Source organism: Berghia stephanieae, chromosome 2, assembly GCF_034508935.2.
Source record: "Berghia stephanieae isolate SIO BIC M18660-M18661 chromosome 2, UCSD_Bste_1.3, whole genome shotgun sequence".
In the NCBI taxonomy this organism is placed as follows: Eukaryota; Metazoa; Mollusca; class Gastropoda; order Nudibranchia; family Aeolidiidae; genus Berghia; species Berghia stephanieae.
Window position 1 is genome coordinate 107,208,585 of NC_088361.1, and position 20,738 is coordinate 107,229,322.

General features: G+C 33.7%; 1 protein-coding gene across 1 annotated transcript in view; it reads left to right on the forward strand.

Annotated features, from left to right (window-relative positions):
- The window catches only part of LOC144964083 (pseudouridylate synthase 1 homolog), a 31,442-nt gene that overhangs the window by 4,149 nt on the left and 6,555 nt on the right, over positions 1–20,738 (forward strand). Inside the window, exons 2-15 of the mRNA XM_078898023.1 lie at positions 1,785–1,882; positions 2,872–2,943; positions 5,489–5,574; positions 6,143–6,305; positions 7,622–7,688; positions 9,994–10,094; positions 10,386–10,413; positions 11,362–11,440; positions 12,012–12,057; positions 16,283–16,418; positions 17,485–17,555; positions 19,040–19,084; positions 19,691–19,765; positions 20,298–20,368. Coding sequence (XP_078754149.1) covers positions 1,787–1,882; positions 2,872–2,943; positions 5,489–5,574; positions 6,143–6,305; positions 7,622–7,688; positions 9,994–10,094; positions 10,386–10,413; positions 11,362–11,440; positions 12,012–12,057; positions 16,283–16,418; positions 17,485–17,555; positions 19,040–19,084; positions 19,691–19,765; positions 20,298–20,368 — 1,136 coding nt within the window. The 5' untranslated portion in view covers positions 1,785–1,786. The remainder of the gene's footprint in view (positions 1–1,784; positions 1,883–2,871; positions 2,944–5,488; positions 5,575–6,142; positions 6,306–7,621; positions 7,689–9,993; positions 10,095–10,385; positions 10,414–11,361; positions 11,441–12,011; positions 12,058–16,282; positions 16,419–17,484; positions 17,556–19,039; positions 19,085–19,690; positions 19,766–20,297; positions 20,369–20,738) is intronic.

Here is a 20,738-nt window from a genome sequence, read left to right on the forward strand (position 1 = left end):
TCTGTCTGAATATGACACAACATGGGCAGTAGGCAAAGGCTGGAAGTGATAATGAAATAGAAAAAGAGTTCAAATGAAATTCTATTTTGCCCATATCATACTCACACTGACTCAAGTCATCCATACCCTTACTTTGGACTGTAGGATTGTTGCCTGTCTCACACTATCAGATTATGTAATTTTTAAATTATTTATTTTAATCCTGATTTTAACTGAGTTCCCTATATATGGCCATGTCAATCATGTAGACATCATTTGATGATATAAGCCTACCCTTTGATGTCTGCATTCACATTTTCTGTTTTCTATGATGGTCACTCATGGCTAAACTCCGCCCAGAGGCGATTTCATAGGTACGTCCATCACCAAATTTCAAACTTTTGTTCTCGTGAGTTCTTAAGTTTTTTGATCGAAGAACGATTGGCTATTGAGCATCTTGACCCTTCGACGATTGGTCGTTCTGACAGCTCACGTGTCAACAGCTATCAACACGCATTAAGTCATCACTTAAACATTGCAAGACGGTCATGGGATAGTTGCGTCACAATCACCACGTTGTTGAATAAATTATCCAGGTACGGTTAATAGGTAAAAAATCCAAATTATGTTCTAGTTACATTTTAAACAAGCAAAGTTTATCACCGATCTCATCTCATTTAGCTATAAAGAATGATATAAAAATCAAGAAAATCGGCTGATAAATAAAAACGTTGCTAAAAAAAGCTAAAATAAACAAAAGCAATTTTTTAAATCAAATTTATTCGTAAAACAGTTGGCTTTCTAAGTGTAAAGCCTATCCATACCCGCTTCCTCTTTCTAATTTGGGTATTTATTGGTTGTTGGTTAGAAGCTTCCCAAAGATCTTCAGTTCTGACTTTATCCATCAGATATATTCGTTTGAAAATGCAGTTTTCATCATTTAAACCACTCTGACATTATAATGCCATTCTCAGGCATCATGTTTCATTTATATCAAGAAATATGTTGGCAGGATTTTCAAAATGTTTAACTCTTTCATCGCCATTGGGCGCATTGTACGGCCAGAGTAGAATCTGTTCTACTGGCCAATGGCCCCACAGTGCGGCAGGTCTTGAAAGGCAAGAATAATAATGTAATCCAATCCTACTTTCTACAAAAGTACTATAAATTGAACCAATGGTATCATTTCTTTCATCAGAACATTCAATTGGCCCTAGGGGGTATTTTAATTGAGATTTTGTGATTTTGGTTCACATTTTTGTCTTGTTATATATTGAATATAAAATAGAAAAGATCTCAAATTTTTGTATTTGGTATATATTTTTAAAATGTTTTTGTTTTTCGGTATTATATTTTGGATTTTTAAATTGCTTTTTGATTAATTGCAAATTAAGCAGAAAAATGTTGAGAATATATATTGTATAACTTTAAGAATCATTATTTTTTGATTTTAGATAAGGAGTAATAAAACATGTCTTTAATGCATCATTAAGGCACCATTCATGTCTACAATACCTGCTTTTTGGTGATGAGTCGTGTCATGAATTGTTCAACTTTTAAAGAAAAAGTACAAACTGTCCAACGAACTGGTATTAGCAGTTTAACTGTGTATACATGCATTTTTTAGGTTTAACTAGGGCCAATTTTAAACTGTTAATTTTGAGTGATTCTATATATATATGGTTTATTGATTATCTCATATTACAACAGGTGAATTAATGTAATTCTGCATTACCTCTTTTGAACAAGTTAGTGTTGTTTTCTTTTAGAGTCATTAGGTTATATGTGAACACATCTATTTTCAGAAATGGTTAAAAGACTACTGGATATATTCACAAAAACATCTGGTGTGTTACGAAGAATTATTCAAATGGCAGAAAACTCATCTGCTGCAGAACTTGTGGTAAGTTACAAAAGATTTCGGAGTAACTTTGTCGTTGTTGAATTAGTTAATTCCCCCCCCCCCCAAATTAGTAACATTTCAGCATCACTACTCACAGGAAAGAACTAGTTTTTATTCCTATGTAACGTGTAGCCTGTCTAGAATAGGAAATTCAAACAACAGTATTTTTTAAAATTCGCGACTGCTAGTTGAACTTGAATTATCGCTTCATTTTTCAAACTTACATTTGCTTTTTCAAGTCATAATTATATATGTTGGAGGGCCAAGTGGCCGAGTGGTTAAGGCTTTGCACTGTGACCCGGAAGGTCCCGGGTTCGAGCCATGCTTCAGGCTCTTTCGTTTTTTTCCTTGAGCAAGATTATTAATAATAATAATGGTATAGATTTATAGTGCGCCAAACATCCCTTCATCAGGAGGGCTCTGGGCGCATAACATAGATTAAGCCCTAACACAGTACACGAACAATGCTAATTATACACATAATCAAAAGAAAGCCTGTCGGAATAAGAATGTCTTCAATCGACGCTTGAATTCCTCTAGTGAAGACGAAGAACGTATCTCTAGTGGTAGTAAATTCCACAACCTTGGGCCAGAATGCTGAAAGGCGCGTTCACCAGCCTTCACTCTACAGCGGGGTGTTTTCAATTTGAGGTCGTTCGTTGATCGAAGCGATCGCTTTGGGTTATACCATTCAATGAGGTTTGAGAGATATGCTGGTGACGAGCCCTCCAAGCATTTGAAAACGATAGTTGAAGATTTATATTTTATAAGTCCCCAATTTGCTCATTTGGACAACATGGGTGATTCCTGTTGTCATCAAACATCTTGTTTGATGAATTATTTATATTCCTTCGTGGAATGCCTAGGCGACGATATCTTATGATGTCGTGGCGAGAAGGGTATAATTTTATTTTTTTGATATATGTTGTATAATTCAATAATATTCTATGTTTTATAAAAGAATAAGATGCACTATCTCTCCATCACAGGGCGAAAAGAGAGCAGCACCAGTCGATCAAGTGAATAAAGAAAAAGAAAAAAAGAAAAAAAAAGAACATGTCGTAAGTTTTAAAATGATCAGTGTAAGGAGCCTGGAAGAAAGAAATATAACTTGCTCAACTTGCACTGTTTTTAAAATTTGTAATTTGATTTTGTCAAGCTTCAATGGTTCCTGCTGCTTATTCTACTCTGTTCTAAATCAATTCTTGAGCATTTAAAGGTGATAATATATATCATATCATAATCATTAAGCGTTATATAGGTCAAAAGACCTTTAAATAGCCTGTCATATATACAGATGTATATATAATAGTCACTAAAAACAAAAGAAAAGATCATTTTGATGCATGGAAAATATAAATACACAACATTGTTTATACAAACAAAAAAGGTCAAGTTTGTGCATAAATAATAACTTTAAACTGTAGACTTGTTGATCATAAGTATCATTAAAAAAACAACAAAAAAACATAAATCAAATGCCATTCATCATATTATATAGGTACTTCAACTTCAAGGCATGGAGTTTTCTATCAACAGCATTTTTGTAGGCATTTATCGTCTCTGCATATTTTGTAATAAAATCAAGTGCACTCCATGTCCTGACTGTGCGTTGGATAATTGAGTTTTGTGGAATATTGGTAGAACATCTGGCAATAAATATCTTAAAATTATCACCTCATGTGAATGTAACCAGAGAAAAATTTGTTATTTTTACTTTATAAATTTATGATTTATTATCCAGATCATGGACAATTTCATATATGTATTAGATGACCTTTTTTTCTTCTGTACTTAAGTTTTTTAAATCTATTATGCAACCCCTTGATAACGACAATCTGTGGGTAGTGACATTGACCTCTGGTCCTGATTTTTTTTTTTTTGCTTCATGACATTAGTATTAGGTTTAGTAATGGTTTAGGTTCAAAAGAAATAAGTTGATACCATTTTTAGGTGTGTTGATCTTGTCAAAGTACATTGGTATGAATTTCCCGGTATTTAGAGTTTAATTTACTATTACTACTTAAAGACCATTACATTACAAAGAAAATAAATCTTGTCATTGTTTGAATGCACAGTGATGCCAACCTTACGTAAAAAATGCGTATTTTTATGGATTTTTGCTTCTAGTACACATTTTGCTCAGGAGTGTACGCATTATTCATTTTTTATTATTTATTATTTAAGAATATTAAACAATCATACACTCTTTTAATGCTTAAACATTTTTATCTGTTTATTGCCATGGACGTTCATATAATATAAGGAGTTCAATATAGTGTTATATGGGTGGGTCATATCAGATTTATAAGTGGATTCTGGAAGTGGATACTATTCATGTTAGATATAAAGAGTAAATTTATTCATTAATTTAAATTATCAATAATATCATAACATATGGTCTAATTGCCCATCATCAAATTTAGTGCTAATTATAGTTTTTGAAGGATTGTACGCATTTTTTCATAATCTTACTCATTTTGTCTCTCTATTGTACACATTTTCATGGGCTATGGTTGGCAGCACTGAATGCATTACTGTAAAACTTTGGATCAGTAAAATAGTAATCTCCCGCATTTTAGCCAATCTCCTTGATTTTCATTCCAGTGCTCCTTCTCAAGTGATGTACCAGGTTGGCAGTCATTTAATCTATTTTACAATTGTCTTGTCTTGTCATTTAAGTCGCAACTCTGTGCATCCAAGATAATTGTGACTGTGAGTTTGGTGAGGACAAATGGACATGCCTCGGATTTTATTTTGATTTTATATATTTCATTGTCAAATTCAATTTGGCCATTAATGGTACTCGTGTATTGGTCCTTATCTAAGCTCAGACTGTTAGACTCTTTCTTTATGGAGTCATGGAGTTTTTATCTCATTAGAGGAAATTATATTTAATGTACCAGAACTAAAGCTGGTTATTTAGCAACATTTGAACTGGCCCCTTCCATCTTAAACACCTTGTTAGTATCAGTAATAGTAATTAAAGAGGCTGACTTTTATGTGTCGCTAGCGCTCTTCTGTGAAAATCATAATAATTACTTTAAATCTAAATAAATGGATGTGTATGGACATTTTTTATGTATAACGGAAAACTTCATGTCGTATTTGGTTCTTAAATTGCTTGATGATATTTTTTAAACCAAAAGTAAGATTTTTCAGTTTGAGATTTTCCTGGACACCCTGCACCCAGTCTTTGCTGGGTCTCTGTAATCTTTTTAAAAATCTTTGCTTTTGTAACCTTCCTTCTTCAATTCGTCCATCATCGTTTCTTTGTCTATGTGGGTTCTATTCTAGAGCCTGCATGGTAATATTTATTGAAAGGTTTCTCAGGGTGTGGCTTAGCTGTCTCCATTTCCACCTCTTGATTTCTTTATATTTATTTCTTCTTGGCCTGAATTTTCCAAGACATCTTCATTTATTAGCCTGTCATTCCGTTTAATCTGCATTATTTTTCTGAGACACTTGTTCTTGAAGGTTTATATTTATGGCTTATGCTCTTTTCAAGCGCCATGTTTCTGAGATATGATAAATTGGTATAAATTATGTATTTTTTCCATAATGTTTCAGTTCTTTCATTTCATGTTCCTTTTCTATTTTAATCAGGTTACATTAGGAAAGAATGAAGGTTTCAAGCGAAAGGTAGCAATGCTGGTAGCATATAACGGAAAAGGATACTATGGAGTACAAGTGTAAGAAAAGATATTTGTTTCAATCATTTAAATCTCGTCAAATAAAAAGAGACAATTGAATGAGAATATTGATAGATTCGGACTTTGGATTATTTACTATTTGTCAATTGAAAAAAAAAAGGCATATTTACAAGAATCAGTATTTTGAATTTATAACAGATTTTAAAATTGAATTACATCTAATTTTCTTCTTTTTCTTCTTCTTCTTCTTCTTCTTCTTCTTCTACATCCTTGTTAGTATGCAATTATTTTGAAGATTCCAGCGACTTCTGTTTTGCTTTTTTATTCATACTACATTGTTAAAACCCGGTTGCCAAGGCATTCCATGAAAGAACACAGATCATAGTGGCCAGTTATTACAATTTGACCTTCCAGGGTCAGGGCAAAATAGCATGAGAAAAAAAAATAAAGAATACAACAAAAGGTCTAGATATGATCATATTTATTACCACAACCTCCATCATGTCGTCACTACCTCCACTTTCTTGGAAAGACAAAACAAAATAAGCAAACTGAGTTTTGTATGTAGGACCCCAACTGTTGTTTTTTTTCTTCATATTCTCCATAGCAATCGTGGCTTCAGAACAATAGAAAGTGAATTATTTCCAGCTTTAGTCAATGCAGAGGCCGTGCCTCAAGGACATGTTGATGACATTTCCAAGATGTGGTTTCAAAGGGGATCACGCACTGACAAGGGGGTTTCAGCAGTTGGACAAGTTTTCTCTTTGAAGATAAGTATTACTGTGTGTACAATATGTGATTTATTGATCACATTGATGGAATAATAAAATTCACCACGTTTTACATGTGATATCCAAACTTTGGTCGTCTAGGACATAATACAAAAATCCTTATCCACTTTATGCAATTAATATCTAAAAGGGAGGTTCTGTGCTGTAGATTTTATCATAGGCCTCCAAGCAAGTGACAGTCAATAAATAGAATTATCAAAAGTTTTATTATTAAACTAAACACTAATCCAGTCTTTTTGGACTGATCTATTTTATTGTCTGATAAGTTGAGTGTGGATAATCACACCCTCAAAACTTTGACAGGCATTAACATTAACTTTTAAAAATGTTGCCAGAGAACTTCGTATATTGATGAATCAAGATGATGCCCTAACCTTTCAAAAGACTTAAACCTGAGATTTAAAAGAAGTCCCAGGTTTAAGACTTTTTTCAAAAGTTGTTATCCCTCTTAATCCATCAATGTTTGAAAAAGTTTTCTGGCCAAAATGAAGACAAGAAAAACATGTTTTTTCATTGTAGGGTAAATCAAGAGTTGGTGGAATTCATCGTCGTTAAACCATGTCCCGTCCTACATGTTAAATGTTGCTGTTGACTAGGGACCCCTTGTAAAGCACTTTGAGCACTTTTAGTGGATATTGCTCTATATAAATAAAAGCTCAATTAAATTTTTTTTTTATTTTTTTTTTTGGTTTCCACTGAATGACAATGCATTGTTTAGAGAGTTTAGCACAAACAATTGAATGCCCCAGGGCATGTCACGACTCTAAAGCAACAGTCACAATCCATCGCATCCTCAATGGATGCTACTTTTCCGGTTTTAGCCGGAAATCCGGCTTTTTTTGGGCAATTTGACCGGATCCTCCGGCTTCTCCGGTTGTGATGGTCCATCCGAAGCAACCTGAAATTTTTAAAAATAAAAATTTCAACATTTTATCAACTGAGTTAAAAATCTGTCAACTTTTATCACAATTGAGTGATGTACGCTGACCCTGAAATGGCCTGCCAATTGGGGCCTATTTTGTTGATCAGCGTTTCCTACCCTACGGGAGCGGTATGAGTGTTTTTTGCATAGTTATTGTTTTGGGAGATGATATTCTTTTCCTTATAAATCATCTCTCTGTTATGTATTATTAAATTTGTTATTTTGAATATATAATGTAAGCATTTGAGTGTATTCCTCTTTTACTGGCACTGATATAACCTAAATGTGTTGCTAGCACCGTAAAACCCTTAAAATAAAAATAAAATAATAATAATAAGTTTGCTGACTTTTTCATGTTATTTTCCTCATGCACATGGTGATAGTTCCTGACGTGGTTTCCAGATTAAATGAACATCTACCAGAACAGATTAGAGTACTGGGTAAGTTTCGGCTGAATGTCTAGGTTCTGAAATTTTATTGTACTGTTTATTTCAACTTTTGTTAACTCACTCAATCCTAAATTTTTTTGCTACTTTTTCAAAATTGGAATAAATGTATTAACAATGAGCATGTACATAGATAGTTTTATTTAACTATCATTTACATGTAAAAACTAAAAACATTAGCTTTGGTCCTACGCCTATAATTTGTCTCAGAAAAATGTAATAAATATTCATGGGGTAAAAGTAACCCTGGTTGTACTACGGATATAGTCGGTGTTAGGGTTGAGTGAGTTAATTTCAGTGGCTTTTGAATTTAAAAAAAGTATAAATTCAATTTCTGGGTCCTTCTAATCATAACCATCCACTTGTGATATCAGTTCAGTTCACCTGAGGTATTGTATATTGCCATTTGATACAGTACAGCATATGTGTATTGACCTTGGATGCAACAGGAGCTCGGTTAGAATGGGAAAATGAAAAAAATCCCTGATCCTATTTAATTCATATAAATCATGCATGGCTACAATGGGGTAATATTTCTTGGAACACAGCTACAGTGTGGCAAGATTAGTACCCTCTCGAGAAAAATTAACTACTCAAGAGGCACATATAGCTCACTTAATGTATTGGTAGTGAAGAAGGTTTATGGGTGTGCGAATAGTCGTTGATGGAGTAGAAAGAATTCATGGAAAAGCAATAGAAAGGAAAGCATTCTCAATTACCAACAATAAAAAACATATTTTATACCATGAATTTAGTCTTTCACCATCTGGGAGAAGGTTTTGTCAGATTAAATGTAGAACTAACAAGTATAAATCAACGTTCGTTCCATCAGCAATAAAAATTTTGAATATTTCATATGGTACAGAAAAACCAAGGATTGATTCGTTGACTGATTAACTGATTAATTTATTTAATGTAAGATTAACTGACCAATTGATAATGATGATAATTTTTGGTGTCGAATTGCCACAATCGTAACAAATTGAAAACGAAATGAATATGTTTATGTTGTGTATATCGCACGTGTGAAAGAAAGAAAGAAAGAGAGAGAGAGAGAGAGAGAGAGAGAGAGAGAGAGAGAGAGAGAGAGAGAGAGAGAGGGAGGGAGGAGGAGAGAGAGAGAAAATAAGTAGGAGTGAAATATCTGTTCAATCTTAGTTATCGTTTAACATTATAACAAGTGTAACTAAATGACAAATTGCCATATTTATGGACAATAAAGATCTATTATTATTATTATTATTATTATTATTGTGTATAACCGGAAATTATCAAGAAATGAATACACTTAGGCCTAATGTGTTAGGCGTAGGGTGAGGGATATGTGACTTGTGACTTATTAGGTAACTAGGTCTAATGAGAAGTGAGTGTGTGATGAGCTGTATGTGAAGCCTTAGGATGTATTTCTGATCATAGGGACTTTGCTCTAATTGTGACTTATTAGGTAACTAGGTCTAATGAGAAGTGAGTGTGTGATGAGCTGTATGTGAAGCCTTAGGATGTATTTCTGATCATAGGGACTTTGCCCTACTTGTGACTTATTAGGTAATTAGGTCTAATGAGAAGTGAGTGTGTGATGAGCTGTATGTGAAGCCTTAGGATGTATTTCTGATCATAGGGACTTTGCTCTACTTGTGACTTATTAGGTAACTAGGTCTAATGAGAAGTGAGTGTGTGATGAGCTGTATGTGAAGCCTTAGGATGTATTTCTGATCATAGGGACTTTGGGCTACTGGAGTTTTGAAGTGCAGTATATAGTGGTAGTGGCCGTCAGTGGTGGGGTTCTGATTGGAAAGAAATATGGTAGAATTTAATCGTTGTATTGTTCCAACTTGCCTTTTGTTATGAAGTAAGTGATAGAGGGATTTGAGGAATGCTGGTGGGCGAGGGGGGTGGCATGGAGAAGGAGTTAATGGATGGAAATCACAATCAAATTTTTAAAATTTATTTATTGAAGGAGATAGCTGGAATTGTGTTCCTTGCATTTTAAAATAAATTTCCTCCAGTATCGCCTCCCTTCAAATACCATATGCATAGATACAATGGGGCTCAGTTGCAACAAGAATTTTTTGATAGTCCCACTATCCCTGTTGTATCCAAGTTTCACTGTATCAAACACCACGGAATGCTTGGTTGAGGAGAAAATAGGATACTAAAGACAGTATATTCTGATTTGATAACTAAAGTCAAAATACTTTTATGATTCATGATTCTCCCTAATGATATTTCAATGCAGCTCTTTTTTCATCAACAATCAACAATAATGCTTTTGCTCTTTTTCTCCTCAAAATTAAACCAGGAGTAATCAGAACTACAAATGGTTTTGATTCCAAGAATTTTTGCTGTGGACGCACATACATGTACATGACACCAACGTTTGCATTTGCTCCTTTGGAAAAAGTAAATATGTCTTGCCCAATTTCCTCATCTTTGGAAAAATTTTATATTCGCTTTATTACTCCACTTCAGTTTTGATATAAATTTTTTTATAAAGTATTTTTGTAACATCATTATTTAACAGAGATGTCTTGTAATTTGTGTTATTAAGCTTTTGAAAAATATTATTAATTAAAAACAACATATAAAAATGTCTTGGTCAGTTTGAATCCAAAAGTTTTGGAATAGAACATTTTAAGTGAATATTAAGAATATTTGACATAATTTTTTTCTGTTACCATTTTTTTTCCCCAGTTCATAACAGATGATTACAGAATAACAAGTTAGTCATAATATTTAACTTACATGTTTTTGTTGTTGTTGTTGTTTGTTTTTAGATAATGAAACTACATATTTCTTGGAAGTTATCATCATAAATATTTATACCTCAGCTATTAAAGAAAATAACAATGTAAGAAAATAGAATAGGTTTGCTCAAATTTCCACCTTAGTGGATGCAAAGTGAGCAACAAAGAAGTATAAACATAAATGATACCCTCCACCTACCACAGTGAAAGTTGATGGAAGAACGCTACATATCTTGACTTGTAATACAGTCAAGCAACTTTGATTGTATTGGAAAATGCTATAAATTATATTATTATGCATCTGACTTGTATTGTTCTATTCAACACCGTTTGGGTGTTGGTAGAAAGCAGGCTCTCTCTGACTAAAATATCTAAAGACGCAGGAAAGTCTGAAAGGAAACTAACAGTTATTTTATTATTTTTTTTTTTTGTGTGTGTTGGTGCATTGCTTATGCAGACCGGTGGTCTATAATTTCTTTTTTAATTTAGACCCTTTATCAAATCATATGTGTAGATTTTATATGTACTGTTTTATATCCTAATGTAAAAATGCTATGAGGCCTAGATGGCTTACACTATATAAATCGACTACAATTACCATTACCATTGTTGTCAGTGACTATATGTGTAACTTATAATGAGTGCTTTACAATAGACAGTGTCAAGATATTGTATGTTAGTACATAAAGGTTGCCTAACAGATGACTTTCACCACATGAATATTGTTTCATATGCCTATTATTTGGAAGTGAGTACAAACAAAAATCTCGATGTTTTGACTAACTTTGGTACAAAACTCTTAAGATTATCCGTGTTTTTGATCATGGGATAAAATGGTTTATTGTTTTGTAAATATTAAATTGTATAACAGTATTTCACAATAAGAATTATTTTGTCATATTCTTTTTTTTTTTAAATTTCAGATGATAGATTAGAGCATGTAAGGAAAATATTGAAAATGTATATTGGCACACACAAGTTTCACAATTTCACATCAGGAGTGTAAGTTGCTTTGCTTTTGGATTTATGTAATTCATGTCTATGCAGACAATTCTTTTGTAAGCAGGATATATATATATATATATGTTAAATTTTAAAAAATTAGACTCCGAGTTCTTCCCCGTTTCAGTATCCTAAATTGATAGTAATAATTGCTTTCTACCCATCGAATAGGATATTACTCTAATACTAAGTGAATATTGTAAAAGATTTAATATAAAATGAGACACTTAACTGGTTACTTGAACTGTATAAATGGAAGTTTGGATCCATTGGTCTGTTCTGCAAATGAATAAAGCATCATGAGGTTCATGAACAAACTGAAACAATGTGAATGTACATATTTATATTTATTTATCTTTTTATAACATCCTACTCACGAAAATTAAAAAAAAAACAAAAACAAATGTTGATTCTCCCATAAGAGAAATGAATATGAAAATTCTAGAAGTGTCCTTGTTTACTTTGAGAATTCAAATTGAGTACTGTAAAGAGAGAGTAGTAATCGATTGTTCAAAGAAATAACTATGTATTTGAAAATCATCTTTGCTCCTATTTAATTTTTTGTTCACAGTAAATATGAGCAAGCGAATGCTTCAAGATATATTATTAGTTTTGAGGTAAGACTTACCCTTTGAGGCAATATATTGTTTTTTAGACATTTTTATTTCCAAAAGTTCATTACAAAATTAAGTGAATTCTACATCATAGTAGCTAACGTTCAGATAAAATCAGGACTGTCCCGATTTGGCATTCTGGACAAATAAAATATGTAAGGAAATGACCCTCGCATGTCCCAGTATTATGATTTTTTGATCAGCGAATTTAAACAAGTAACAGACAGATAGAGAGTATTTGATGTAAGCTTCGATGTTGAGCAATCTCAATCTAGATTGTATTTTATGATTGTCCAAATTTACTGCCATTTTGGATCATGACGGATTGCACGTGTTAAGGGGTCCCATTTTAGCTCTTTGAAAAGTTGACCACTATGCTACATTGTGAATAACTGTTTCCACTTATATTATGGTGAGGTGAACTATATGCTATTAATTTAAATTCAAAACTATTTAGTCTTTAGCAATAAGTTCACCTAAATATAACAGGGTGTCCAACGAGGTCGGATAAGTCGGATAAAGTCGGATTTTTTACCTTAAGGTCGGATTGGTAGGAAAAAGTCGGATAATTGCACCCGAGGTCGGATTTTTTGCCGTGTCAAGCATTTTCCTCAAAACCACAAAATCACCATTATGTCTTATGTCATATTTTGACACCTGTGCTCAGTCTCTTGAAATTTGGTGACGGTCCCGTTTTTATGACGTCGGGCCAGACAGAATGGCACCAGATGTCACAATTGATACAGAAGACCAGTGGCGTTCTTTGATTAGCTGGTTGATGGTTGATTGGGAAGGGAAGGACAAATGGGTCTGGATTTTTTTCTCCGTTGTAGGTACCTATTGCCTTTTTAATACCCCCTCTCTCTCTCTCTCTCTCTCTCTCTCTCTCTCTCTCTCTCTCTCTCTCTCTCTCTCTCTCTCTCTCTCTCTCTCTCTCTCTCTCTCTCTCTCTCTCTCTCTCTCTCTCTCTCTCTCTCTCTCTCTCTTATAATCATCTGGTTATACAGAGATAATAATATATTATTAGAATAAAGCAATGGTGATTGGCTTAAATTACTCTTCTTTCTTTTTACCTTTGGGCTATGGCTTTAAATTTGAGAGATTATTGGGTTGTATTTAAGCTGAATAACCACTATGTTTCGGTAACAAAGATATTGTAGCCTGCTTTATGAAGTAAAAATCAAAACAAAGCAACACTTTCTAGCCTTTTATTTGAATAGCATTGTAGGCCTTTTACATATGGAAAGGACAATTCATTAAATGTTTACAAAAAGTAAATTTATGTCTAATAATAAGAATGGATTTATACTACTTATAGTAATATATTAAATAATAATAATACAAAACTATGTTCCTGTTATTTTTACACTTTGCTTGTGTTTGATCTATAGACGGAGACATTTTCCTCCTTTTTGACAAATTGCTATTATCATCACTGAATAAAAAACACTCACCAAAACCACTACATCAACATCTCTACCACCACTACTATTACAACCACCACCACCACTACTACTACAAATAACACCACATCATCCCTACCACCACTACTACAGTAGAATATGAAAGTAACGTACTCTGAAATAGCGAGAACTCGGAAATAGCGAGTAAAATCTAAATCCCCGTTTTTTTCCCTTATTTGAGTCCATAAAATTAGCATGAAAGTAGCGAGTATGAAAAAGAGGTCAACTCGGAAATAACGAGCATTTCCTGCCCCAGCCTAGGACTGCGAACGAAGTAAAGCAAAACAAGAGACAATGGCAATTTAAATATTTTTAGCCTAGCCTCTTTTCTTTTCTTATTTTTCGTTACGAGTAATATTACATAGTAGCCTAGTCTGTAGTAGTACATAATAGGCGAAACAAATTTGGGTGGGGGTTTGGTTTGTGTGCGTGTGTGTGTATTGGGGGTGGGGGTCAATTATTCACCAAATGTGGTGCCACACGACGCGCGAGGTAAGCACATGTCAACATGCCTCAGTTGGCAGCATCGGTCAGCGAGTAGCATCGTTAACGAACGACACGATCAGCGAGAGAGGGGAGTGTGGAACCATTATTTCAATGGGTCAGTGATTGAGTGATGCGCTTGCTTACCTCATCAAACATGCCGAGTGCATACAAAAACTCGCGCGCACACGCACACACACACACACACACACACACACACACACACACACACACTTCTATGTTCTTGTTTTTTTTCTAGTCATGATTTTACTTGAAAAAAAAAAAAAAAAAAAAAAAAAAAAAAACCCCAAAACCAAGCATTCTGCCATTTCTGTGAAGAAATTGAAATAGGGGCGACGGCTTTTACTCGAATTACACACTGAGGGGAATAACCAGCAATATTATAACCGTTCCTGGCAACTCGGGAATAGCGAGAACTCGGAAATAGCGAGTAATCAGGAGTGGACCCGTCGAACTCGCTATTTCCGAGTTCTACTGTACTACAACTACCACCACATCATCATTCCTACCACAACTACTACAACCACCACCACACAATAATCTCTAACACCACCGCTACTACAACCACTACCACATCATCAACCCTACTACAACCACCACCAAAGCATCGTTCCTACCATCACTACTACTACAAACCACCATCACACATCATCTCTAAGACCACACTACTACTACAATCACCACACATCATCATCCTACCACCACTACCACATCATCCTACACCACTACTACTACAACCACCACCACACCATCATCACTAGCACCACTACTACTACAAAACACCACATCATCCCGACCACCACTACTACACAACCACCACCACATCATAAACCCTACTACCACTACTACAACCACCACCACATCATCATCCCTACCACCACTACTACTACACAACCACCACATCATCATTCCTACACAGCTACTACAACCACCACCACACAATCATCCATACGACACTACTACAATCACTACTACCACATCATCCCTATCACCACTACTACTACACCATCACATCATCTCCCTACTACAACCACCAAATGTTTAAATTACACTTTCAACTTTTGAAATTCCACCGAGTCTGTCAGAAATTGCTGCAAGACAAATTTTGGATCGCATCTCAGTAAATTTGAGTGAAATTCAAATTTATAGGTTATGGTCGCCCGGATGGGTCATGATCTTCTCGATGAAAAATTTCCTCCTTTTTTGTGACCAGTCATTCTCACCCCTGCTTTTAAATTGCTTGATAGGATTTTTTGGGGGGGAGGTAGGATTTTTAAGTCTGATAATCTGCTGGACACCCTGTATAAAACTAGAATGAATTAATATATTTCATTTGCAATCAGTTAATAAAAAATATTTATGAATAAAGGATCAGAAAGTGGATATGTAATACAACACTGAACTAAGACTAAGACAGATATAAGGTGTGTAATACAACACTGAACTAAGACTAAGACAGATATAAGGTGTGTAATACAACACTGAACTAAGACTAAGACAGATATAAGGTGTGTAATACAACACTGAACTAAGACAACGAGGCTGTGTATTACAACAATTGAACTAAGACAGATATCAGGTGTGTAATTCAACACTGGATTACAAGACAGATAGGGGTGAGCAATACAATACCTTACTAAGACAGATATCAAGTGTGGAATACAATTCTGGACTCAAGATGTCAAGTGTGGAATACAACACTGGACTACCACTGATTGAATGATTTGACTTACAAATCATTTGGTTAACATACAAACAAAGTGTGGTTGTGAGAATGCATTGTGTCTTGGGATGCTCTGATGACCTGGTTGTCCATTTCATCACACACACACACACACACATACACACACACACACACATACAAAACAAGTTTATAAGTTATTATTAGTTTTTATGATTTAAGATTTTCAATAAATTTTTATCCACTGTCATTGTGATAAGCTGTGACTTTTGAAATATCCAATTTATAGCGAAATGAGCTTGACAGTCATGACTGTTTAAGTTTTCTAACCGAATTTGTACATTCTCACTTGTTAATTTCCCTCACTATTATTTCTCCTCACGAATGACTTATCCTTTCTCTCACATAATTTCGTTCTCATCCTTCGCTCTTTCTTTCCTAACTTGAAATTACCTTCCCACCTGTGTATTTGACTCATGCAATACCATAATTGTGCGTTTTTGCAATTCCTTCTGCTGGCTTGTTCCTATTCGTCCTAAGCCACTGTCGTAATATTTTATTCCATTTTTCCCTCCTCCAGTGTTCTGGGAACCCCTTTCGATCAACGTCGACCGGCATTGTGAAAATTTTGTTACAATTTGAAGGAAAAGGACAAGAGGTTCTATGCTCTTCGCAAACGCTAGAAAGAATGATTTGGTATTGGACTGTAATTGGGGGTTGACTGTTTTAAGCTAAAATAAACTCATCAAACTGTTTCTGTGGCTACTGACCAGTGAAAAGGGGAGGAGGAGGGGGGTAGAGACAATCAGTGTAAGATCTATTGAAGCTTTTGCTCTGTAGTATTTTATTTATTCTGTTCTTTTTTTAATCAAGTCAGAGATTTTAGTACCTTAAGCTTTGCATTTGATTTTTCTGGTCAGTGAATGTTATCTCCCCTGAACTATACTATATATAGATGCCTATGGTCAAAAACCATTTCAATCCTGGAATATGAGGTTTTCTGATTTTAGGCCAAGATCGCTCTTCAACCAATTATGCATGTCTATAAATATTATTTAAAAGCATTCAATTCTTTGACCCATACTATGGAGAGAAACATATCTGAAAAATGAAAGGGAAAGAGGTGGGGGGGGGGGGGGGTGTAATGCACTATTTGTCTAGTACAGTCTACTCTGGATAATCGCAACACCTTGGGATCGGCAATAATGTTATCGATTAACCGAAGTTGAGTTTCCTGTCCACCATTGCAACATTTTCTCTGTAAGTTAACACAGGCTTGTCACTCTTCATGGCTGCAGAATCTTTGGTCAATTTCAGATAAAATGATGGGGCACTGTTTTCACTACAGATTGTTGTTAGTTTTTATAGCAATTTTGATTTGACCACTGATCACTTTCATACCATATATGGTCAATTCAAACCAGTTGTTGTGAACATTGTTTGTAGTCCACCACAGATTGAGCAATTTGGTCGAAACAAAACCATATGGCAGCCCTGTATAGATTTTGACAAGCAAAAGCAGCTTTGATCTGTTATGATTTCACCTATGATGAAATTTAATTCATGAGATTTTGTTTGATTAAAATTTGTTGCGATTAACCGAAGTTTGTTGCAATTAACCAGTGACTTTTATATAAAAGTAATTCTATTTCTTGAAAAATGTTGCGATTAACCGAGTTGCGATTATCCAGAGTGAACTGTACTGAGTTTAATAAGCTTTTATTGTATTGGATTTGTTTTTTTCTCCTTTTACAATTATTAAATTTTTTTTTTTTTTTTAAGGTTTAACCATAGCAATTTTGAGAGGCTACTGTACTGAAGTTGCTCTAACCAAATCATGGGAAGCTGAAAGGGTTGGTAATTTTTAGTTTTTAGTTTGTTTTGTTTTGTTTTGCCTTAATTTTTAAAATTTAATATTCATAACTTAGACTTTTACAACTTTATGCTATTCATTTGGAAATTTGTAAGCTGTGTTTTTGTTGTAACATCTTTAAAGGTTTGAGGGAGCAAACTACCTTTTGATCATCTGATCCCTGTCCATGCACTTTTACATACTTTGAATAGATTAATTTGCCACAGGAAGTCCAAGAAATTCACACTTTTGTTAACAACAGCAGTTTATTGATCACAATGTTGAATGAATAACACAAAATAATCACACTCTTGAAAATCACTTGTGCCAGGTAAGCTCACTGAATAACAATGAACTAATAACCAAATACTGAAAACTAAATATGCTTACTTAATACAGTGCAACCTCTCTATAATGACATTATCAGGACCAGAAGAAAATGTCCTTATAGAGCGTTGTCGTTACAGAGTCGTTGTCAAAAAAAAAAAAATGGGGGGGAACTTGAAATTCCATTTTTCCTATGTAGTTTATCCGTGCTTTGGGCCGGCCTGTATGCAATTGCAAACTGCCACATTCAATTTTTGTTGTTTGTTTTTATTTATTTATTTATTTTTTTTTTTTCTTTCTTTCTTTCTTTTTTTTTTTTTTTAAAATTTATTGACACACAATGGTGACTTTAACTTGTTAGGAGAAGGAGAAGACATCTTCTTGTGTGTAGCATAGAGATAATGAATGATTGATAGAAATTGTTTGGTAATGCTCTATACAACCCATCAGTCCATTGTATGGCCTTCAAGAGCATTCATTGGTTGAAAAGCAAGCGTTCTTGTTGCCTACAGGTCGTAAAAGTATGGGATATTGTTGGATGAAAATCAAGCTTTTTCATTGGCTATGAGGACAAATTTCATTGGTAGAACAGCTAGCAGTTTCATCAGACCAGGAATTTCAATGTTGCTATTTAGGGTTTTCGCTAAAATATATGTTGCTTTAGAGATTTTCTTTATTACTAACAATATATAGGAGAAAAAAATCAGGACCTGGCTCCCAGGTCGCTATTGAGAGAAAATTGCAAACGATTGTTGTTCTAGAGAGTTTGCACGGTACAGTGACTAGACTATACTAACTTTATACATCTTCTATTCCAAAACTAGAGTAGCTTTCTGACACTATAACTATATTTAGAATGTTGCCGTTTTCTAGCTAATACTGTCATTTATCAACATTAGGAGTGAATAGTACTCACTCAATTCCCTCTGATCGACTACAATCAACCAAGATACTCAACCCTTTTTATGTTGGCCACCATCCTTGTTTAATACTATTGGTGAGCTTTACTCAAACACCGATAGTCTTTGTTTATGGATTTACATGTTACACTTGAAACAAGAGAGTTATAAATAGAGACAATGTAAATATGAACTGAAGTATTTATTGAAAAAATTATTTCACGATCTGTTTGAAATATATTTTATTATCACTTATCAGGTTGACATTCCAAAAGCACCTGGTCTTGGGCTTGTTTTGGAGTCTGTAAGTATTTTTTTCTTTTTTTTTTCAATTTTTCCCATTATTTTGATAAAAAAATAATATAAATTATATGATGTTTAAAATTTTTTTAACAATGTGTTGCATATACATTCTGGTTTTCATTTTTTTTCATTTTGGTAGTTGCTTTTGTTACTAAATCAACCTTTTTTTTTCATTATTATTATTTTTTTTTTATTATTATAATAATAATAATTATTATTATTGTTATTATTATTATTATTATTATTATTATTATTATTATTATTATTATTATTATTATTATTATTGCATTTTGTTGTTATTATCATTATCATCACATCATTTTGTTAAAATATTAAATAATTTTATAGACGCATAATTGAGTAAAGAGATATCACACAAATAACTTTGGTAACAATTTATTCCTTCTCCTTTGATTTTTACAATTATTTTTTTTTTTTTTGCCTTCCTGAAAAATGAAAAAAAAAAACTATTTTTTATAAATTTTGTGATCATGTAATAAGGTTGGACATTATAACAATGATCGGATTTACATAATGCTAGACTCAATAGTCAGTTTTGATTGAAGGGAAATGAATAAAAACTTTTCAATTCTACTTGGCATGACAGCTACATTTTGATGGCTACAACAAGAAGTTTGGATGTGATGGAATCCATGAGCCCGTTGATTGGACGCCTCAAAAGGTCAGTGGAAATCTATTTTTGAAGAATTATCATTTTTGGCCTCGTGCAATTATTGAGCATATTTTTATGTTGTACATATTCAAATTTTGGTCATTATATCCTGGTGTCTAAAACAAACAACACAGAACAAACAAACAAAAAAAATGAATAGAATATGAAGAATTATATACCTCGTTCATTTTTTACCTGTTCATCTTGAGCACGTTGCCGGTCAGCTGTCTCCACGAATCACGATCCTCTGCGGTGCGCATGAAATCTGTGTTGCTTTTTAAGTCACATTTAGCCATTCTTAGGTTATTTAGATAAGTCATTCTTTGTCTTCCTCTAGCTCTCTTTCCTTCGATCATCCCAGATGTTGCCAACTTTTCTATTTTACCTGTTATACTATCCAAATTCATTAAATGAAAGTAATTTAATACCATATTTTTCACTTTCAATTTTTATAAAATGTTCTGACCAAACCAAGGTTGGGTTAAAAAATCCTGCATATTTCTTCAAGGCTATAATATTATCAATCACTTTTTTCCACCAGAATGCTATGGATGAATTCAAGGAGAACTACATTATTTCTGATATTGTCCAGCAGGAAAAGAAAGACAGAGTGTATCCTTTTAATTATCAATGGATCATTTTGTACTAGTTTATTGTAATAGTACTTACTTACTTAGGCCACCCCTTGGGGCGCCCAACATGAGCCACAAGTCTTCGCCATTCTGTCCTGTCCTCCATAAGCGTACGCAGCTCCCAGGTGTTGTCCATTCCTGTGTCATCTAGCAGACAGTCAATAGTAGTCATTTGTATATTACACAAATTTACCATTCTATTTCGGTTTTTAAGTTTCTAAGTACAAAGCAAATTTTCGTTTCTTTCAAGGTTTTTATTTAGAGAAATAATACGAAGTTCAAAATGTTGAAAACATTGAAAAATAATGTGGATAATAATGATGAGAACACTTGTATGCACGAGGGGGTTT